At 52.2% G+C, this 7,261-nt stretch overlaps 1 protein-coding gene across 1 annotated transcript in view; it reads right to left on the bottom strand.

The window, feature by feature from the left end:
• The window catches only part of DNAJA3 (DnaJ heat shock protein family (Hsp40) member A3), a 29,578-nt gene extending 22,884 nt beyond the window's left edge, over positions 1-6,694 (bottom strand). The window contains exon 1 of the mRNA XM_025192200.1: positions 6,582-6,694. Coding sequence (XP_025047985.1) covers positions 6,582-6,694 — 113 coding nt within the window. The remainder of the gene's footprint in view (positions 1-6,581) is intronic.
• Between the last annotated feature and the right edge of the window lie 567 nt (positions 6,695-7,261).

Genomic DNA, 7,261 nt, shown 5'->3' with positions numbered 1-7,261 from the left:
CAGGGAAAGGAAAGAGCAGAGGGACTTTTCCACTTCCAGGGTTATTAGCGGAGCAGCTCGCCCATTCTGTAGATACAAAGTGCCCTCTCCTCTCTCCCCTGCAGCAAGTTCAGGTTTTGCTGAGCACGTTATTTCCTAGGTTGGACTCATCTGCAGAGAATGAGCTGTTTTCACCTTGGACTAAGCTGTTGGGAAGGGCTTGCTTGTCATGTGGGCAAGATGCAGGAACCTACCAGGATCATCCCAACATGGAAGGACTTGAAATCCCAGTATAACCCTTCGGTACTGTACAAGGGTTTTTTTTTTCAAAATGCATCCCTCTTGGGGACAATCAGTGACACCTTCTTGAGCATGCTTGGTAGGGTAATGGTGATGGCTGGTGGCCCAGTTGGGTCAAAGAGGTAAACTCTATCCCAGCAGCCAGGTTTGAGAGTGCGGCCGCTGGGCCCAGAGAGGAGTGATCTGAGGAAAGTAGGGGCCTGGCCTGGCCCAGCCTCACACCCAGCCCATCAGAGCTGGGGCCTGTGACTGCCACTCCAGCTGTGCTGAGCCCCTGGAGGCCCCAGACCAGGTCTGAGCCCTTTTTTCTTTTTTTTTTTTTTTTTTGGGTAGGGGGGCACACATACAACTCCCTAGACCAGAGCGGGCTGAACAGTATGTGGAGACCCTCAGAGCCTGGGGGCTGGCTACACAAAGGCCTCATGCTCCACCTGCACACACTATCTCTTAGGGAGGCTGGTGGCTCTTGAAAACAGAAAAAAAAACTCCCCATCAAAAACCACTTTATCTTCTATATCCCTGTCTATCTGTGAGGAGGCAGTTGGAGCCCGGCTTGTGCTGGGGCAGTACTGGTTTGAGATGCTAGCTTAGCCTTGTCTCCTAGTGCCAGCAAAGCCTAACCCCTCACAGGAAGGAAATAGTGCTTCTGCTCTCAGCCAGCTCAAGGCTTACACTGGTCAAAGACTCCTGCTCAGTCCTTCTTGATCAAAACATCTTTAGAATACCAGGCCTGCAAGCTGGGTTGGGAAAACTATATAGTATGTCTGTCTGACCCTTTGAAATAGTTTCCTTCTGGCTCTGTGATATAGTCAAAGGGCATCACATTTGCTCCTGCAAATGAAGTAGCCTTTCAGAAAACAGCTAAATATGGGGGACACTTTAGTTTGCCAGTATAACCCTTCTGCTAGGCAGTGGATGGCAGCAGCATGGGTCAAATTTAGATGGTTGTCATTTGACACACATTACCCATCTTAGCTCAAGGCCCCACCCAGAAACCTGAAGAAAAAAATGCTGCTTGGTACTTCCAGTGTGAACACACCTCCAACTTGCAAGCAATAGCAAACTTACAGTTACATAGGGTCTCATAAAAGTGAGACTCATAAGCAATCTTGGAGAAGACCATAATGGTCTGTAGTCTATCCCAACTAAGTTTTCATAGTATATCACAGTCAGTAGGACCAGATTTCTCCCCTAGTTCCATGCAGGGACAACTTGGTAGCTAGGACAGACAAGGTAGCTGCTGTCCCCAATCTTTCCCCTCCTCTCCTTAGTGTAACTGGTACTCTGACAGAGGATAACTGCTCAACAGTTGCTACTGCCACTCCTCACCACGTCTGAGGGTCTCTGCTCCACTGGTGCTGCTCCTGGCACTGCTCCTTGTCACCACTGGGAATTGCTACTCCTCTTCCTGTTGATGAAAGCACACAGCTTTTTTAGACCTTGGGCAGAATGCTAGATCCCCTCTTCTAGGATCTAGTGCAGGGGTGGGCAATTTGGGGCCGAGGGCCATCTAGGGAGTTCTGGGGACCTGTTGCAGAGGAGGTTAGTGCCCCACCCTGCAACAGCTCACCAAGCTTCCCTATGTGGAATGGGTCTGCAGAGGGGGAGGGGAGGAAGGGAGATGGTGTGGGTGTGGGCAGCAGGTTCAGTGTCCAGCTGCCATTCTACCCCAAGGAGGAGCTTCCCCCAGTCCCCAGGGGGAAGCTGCTGCCTGTGTCCACAGCTGATGCCAGTGCCTGCCCAGCATTGCTTCTGGCGCATGGGCCAGGAGCTGGTGTAAGCTGTGGCGCTGTGCTGGAGGTACAGGACAGTTTTTTGGGGAGGCGGAGGGTGGAAAGGGGGAAAAGGGGGAGATAGAGAGAGGCAGCTCTGCTCATGATAAGCAGTGGTGGCCGGTGCTGGGCGCCCGGCAAAAGCTGAACCTGGCAGCGAGCACGCTCATCACTTCTGGGGCCCTTCTGGCTGAGGCTGCCCATAGCCTGCAACGCAGCCAGAGGCGGATTAAGATTCATTGGGGCCCTAGGCAAACAGAAAATTGGAGGCCCCCCACACCCCATTATAAATATGAAAGTATCAAAAAGCATTAATAAACAGACCTGTTAAATGTTTGCATGGCACATTAGTAAATAAAGCACAACATGCAATGTCAAAATTAAATACTTAATTTTGCCACACACAAAATTGAATAAAACAATTGCCTTAGAAAAATTACTCAGATGCATTGGATCGCCATAAATGTATAACAACATGAAAGGAATGATGTTTTAATTTAGTGGTCATGTAGACTCTTGTTTTACAATTTTTTTCCCCGAGAAAGATCATGTGTGTCTGAAAGCTTGCAAATAACCTTTTTTTGCAACTATTCAGTTGGTCTAATAAAAGATAGCACCTCTACCCAAAGCATAGGTGACATGTAGGGTGGGCATGTGCCCCCCCTGAGATTGGTGATCACCACCACCAGCTTCTGCTGGTGGTCGCCCACCCCCACCGCTGATGGCACTGGGGGGGTCTCCAGGCAGTCACCACTCGCCCCCCCCCCCCGCCACCAAAGCTGCCGCCCATAAACTGTTGCCTTTATTTTTCTGATTTCCAACTATTTCCCTTTTCATTGAGAGCCTCATTTTTACCTTGTATTATTATCACTGTAACATTTCCCTTTGGCCTTCTTCCCCCTCACTGCCCTGCTTTACTTCTTGTTTTCCTATTTCTACCTATTTATATATTCACTGACATCCAGTCACACTTTTAGGCAGCAGGCAGGCAGACTCAAGCAAACAGTGTTCAGCCTGCCTGTCCCATGCACAAATCTGGAGGACGTATCCCCCGCTATGCCTCTGGGGGTTACCATATTTCCAGGTCCAAAGAAGAGGACATCTGTTGCGAGGGCAGTGGGGGGGCAAGGGGAATATGGTGGTGGGGAGGCAGTGATATGCTGGTGCCCTGCCTCTGCTGTTGCCCCTCACTGCCAAGCCACAGCACTCCCCAGCCCTGCTGCTGCCCCTCACTCCTGACCCACTGACCCCAGCCCTGCCAGTGACCCTTATTCCCAAACAGCAGTACCCTGCCCCCCACCCCTTGTTGGTGCCACTCACTCCTGACCCGCAGCCCCCTGGTGCTGCCAGTGCCCTGCATGCCCAACCTACAGTCACCTCCTCTGTGCCCTCACTCTACCCACAGCCCCTGCCCCCCTGCCAGTGCCCCTCACTCCTGACCCACTGACCCCAGCCCTGCCAGTGTCCCGCACTCTGGACCCGCAGCCTCTGCCCCCCCCAGCCCTGCTGGTGCCCTCATTCCCGATCCACAGGGCCCCGCCCCGCCAACCCTGCTGGTGCCCTCACTCCCAACCTACAGACCCCTGACCACCCCCCCGCCCCAGCCCTGCTGCCCAAGCAGCTCCTGCACTGCACATGCCTGCTCTCGCTCACTCACCCACACATACACTCTCTCTCTCTGTCTCTCTCTGGCTTGCTGGAGCCTGCCCGGGGAGCAAGTGACCCCTGACACCCAATCACCTTGCCTGCTGTTGCTTTTTTATTTTAAAAACCCGCTGGGATGCAGCACAGAGGGCCAAAAAAGAGGACATGTCTGGGAAAACCCGGATGTATGGTAACCCCCCCACAAGCCGCCTGCCCACACCTCTGCTCTGCTCCCTGATTTCTGCCAGGAGAATGCCTGTGGCCAGCCTGCATGCTGCCTGCCTCTCCCTCCCGGCGCCCCCATTTACTGAAGGGCCCTGGGCAACAGCCCACCTGACCCAGGTATTAATCCTCCTATGACCACGGCTGCCCTGCAGCTCCTCCCCGCTGCTGCCACTACCACCACCTTGCAGCCCTGGGGCCACCTGGGGGTGGCAGCAGCAGGAAGGAGCTGCAAAGCAGCCATGGCACAGGCTCTGGGCAGCTGCATCCAGAAGGGCCCCAGAAGCGGCGAACATGTCCACTACTGTGTCCAGCTTTTGCTCAGTACCCAGCACGGGCCACTGCTGCTCATCATGGGTAGGGCCGCCTCTCTGTCTCCCTCTTCTCCCCTACTGCACCCTCCTTATTTCCCCTGGACTGTCCTGCACCTCCAGCCTGGCTCCACAGCTTATACCACCAGCCCATGCACCAGAAGCAGCACACGGTGGGTGCCGGCTGCTGACCCGCAGGCCAGATATAATCAGTTGGCAGGTCAGATCCAACCCATGAGTTGGATTTTGCCCACCCCAGTCTAGTAGATATAGGCCTCACCAGGATCCAGCATGGGGAAATGTACCGAGAGATTTCCCCAAGGATTTCAGCTCTTTTAAAAAACAAGTGGAAAACAGGTTTCAGTCTGAAACTTCTGTAGGGATTTGCACAACACAAGTCCTCTTCCCAGTGAGGCTTAATGGCAGACTGCAGTGCTATCCTGGAGGTAGCTCCCATGTGGGGTTCCCCCTAAGCCTCCTCTGTCATTACTGAGCTGAGTGTCCCTCCACCTCACACCTCCATTCAAGTTACCGATCGCTGCCCAAGCATCTCCTATGGCAGAGCTTCTCAACTTTTTTCTTCCTGAGGCCCCACCCCGCATGCTATAAAAACTCACAGCGCACCTGTGCCACAACTGTTTTTCTGCATATCCAGTATGCAGGGGGTGGCATAGTTGAGATGTGGGGGGTGGGAGGGGGAGGCAGCATAGGCAACATGTCGGGGGGGGGACATGCCTGCCCAGATTTGTGCACCCCCAGTGGGTATGGGGCTGCAGCCTGGCCAGACCAGCATGGGCAGGAGCTGCCTTGGCAGCCCAGTGGTTGGGACCCAGTGCAGGAGGGCATAGTGGGGCGGTGAGACTCATTGCTGCCGCTGCTGGGACAGCTGTGCTGCCAGCAGCATGAGGAGTAATGGACCAGGCCCCCTGTGGCTCTACACCACCACTGTGGCCTGACTGCCACTACCACCGCTGCTCCCCTCAGGCCGTGGCTCTACCCCGGGGATGGGGGGGCAGCACAGACTCCCAGAAACCTGCTCATGGCCCCTCCAGGGTACTGCATACCTCCAGTTGAGAACTACTGTCCTGCAGCAACTGGTGCTCTAATACACGTTACCATTTTGAAATGGAAGGGAATACAGAAACATGCCAGAACCTGTGGTCATGGATGAAAACACACAGGGAATCCATCGAAGACAGAAACCCACATTTGCCTGTAGAGGCACATTTCTCCCAAAAAGACCATTCTGTCAGATCTCTCAGTCCTTATCCTTAAAGTAAATTAACAAAATGTCTTCAAAAGACGTACTCATGAACTCAACTTCATCACCACTCTGGACACGAAAAGCCATGACCTGAACAGAGACCCAAGCTATCTTCCTCACAACAGTCTGCCTAAACTCCAACCATGCCATGACCCACAAAAAAAAAAATCCCTCCCCCTCCATGCAGAATGGATGATTGGCCTCGGAGCAGTTCAACTGCCACATCCAGTTGCACAGACCGATGGATTCCCCAGTACACACAGGGGAGTCACTCCTTCTGCACTCCACTTAGCTTGCAAAAGGATACTGTGGTATCCAAAAGCTTGCTAGAAACATCAACTCACCTCCAAGCTGGTCTAATAAAAGATATTAACTTGAACCAAAAGACTCTGTCTATCATCTAGCCCCAGACCAACACAGCTGATCCCAAAAGAAAACTCTGCACTTGAAGAGTGAGGCAAGGATTTTTGGGTGATAGCTTTTACTGGACAACTGCATGTTTGGGATAAAGTTAGACAAACTTTCGAATGCAAGGCATTCTTCCTCAGGTCATGCAGATTGCAGACTACAATTCCCAAGTACCCTGCCTTTTAGTTTATTCTTCAACCCATTTCTGAATTCCTCCACCTGCTGACAAACCGACTGCTGGGCTTTTCTTTTCAGCCCTATAGGCTTCCATTTTGCTCTACACTCCAGACACTCCAGTAAGTGTCTAGCCCCAAAGACTGCCAAACTACAGCTACCTGTTCTGTAAGGCACTGCTCTTGTATGTGGGAATCTGCTTTGCCGGTGGGGGAAAGGAAATTGGGACTATATTTCTGTCAAGGAATATTTTTCTACATGTTCTCTACAACTTACAGTCAGGAAGATGCCAAAGACATGATAGCAGTCTTCAAATATTTAAAGGGTTACCATAAAGAAGAGGGAAAGCACCTTTTCTCTCTTGCTGAAGGGACCAGGATGTAGAGCAATGGCTTTGTTGGACAAAAGACTAATGCATGGGTTCAGCAACCAAGGTCTTTATTGAGTGACGCACATAGATCAAGTAGGGAAAAGCAATTCTCTATCTAAAATCATTCACACACATACAGGCCAATCCACTGGTGCTCCAGTTCAGTCACAATGTCTAGTCCTGGTGCCTCTTGATATGAGGAGTGACGCCGGTAGTTTTCCCCTGAGTTGATGTGGATGGCATACAGCATTATCGGGGTCTGGTCTTCACTGTCCTTTTATATTTAGTTCAGGCAGACTGTAGTGCCCCTGACAACCTGCTTAACCAATCACCTTGTTGCTGTTGAGCTGGCTCTAGCCACATACCTCATGGCTTAGAAATACAGATGGTAAGGAGTTACTTTGATTTACGACATCCTGAGACAGGGTGTCTCAGGGTGTCTGAGACAAGGTGTCTGCTTGCTCCTTATCTTCTTGTAGATGGTTTGTTTGTTCTTCTCAAAGCTGCTTTCTCAGTAGACTGGGTATGCTTGAGTTGGGGGGAGGGGCACAAATGCAGGCATTGGCCTCCAGGCGCTGGAGACCCAGGGGACACCAGTGGTGCTGGTGGCTCGGGGATGTGTTGGAGGTTCTGAAGGGGTGGTTGTGGGCTGATGTTGTGGGGCAGGGTGCCACTCTGTCCAGGCTCCGCTATGTGCTTGTCTATGGGACTTGCTGAGGGGTGCACTTGTGGCTTGGTCATGGAGGGCCTGGTCAACAGGTCTCAGGTTGTGGGAATGGGCAGTAGTGTGGTGCTGTGTCATCCAGCCTGCAGGGCT

This window comes from Alligator sinensis, unplaced genomic scaffold (genome assembly GCF_000455745.1).
Source record: "Alligator sinensis unplaced genomic scaffold, ASM45574v1 scaffold1297_1, whole genome shotgun sequence".
In the NCBI taxonomy this organism is placed as follows: Eukaryota; Metazoa; Chordata; order Crocodylia; family Alligatoridae; genus Alligator; species Alligator sinensis.
The sequence above is the reverse complement of the archived record's forward strand: the minus strand, read 5'-3'. Positions and strand labels throughout refer to the sequence as shown.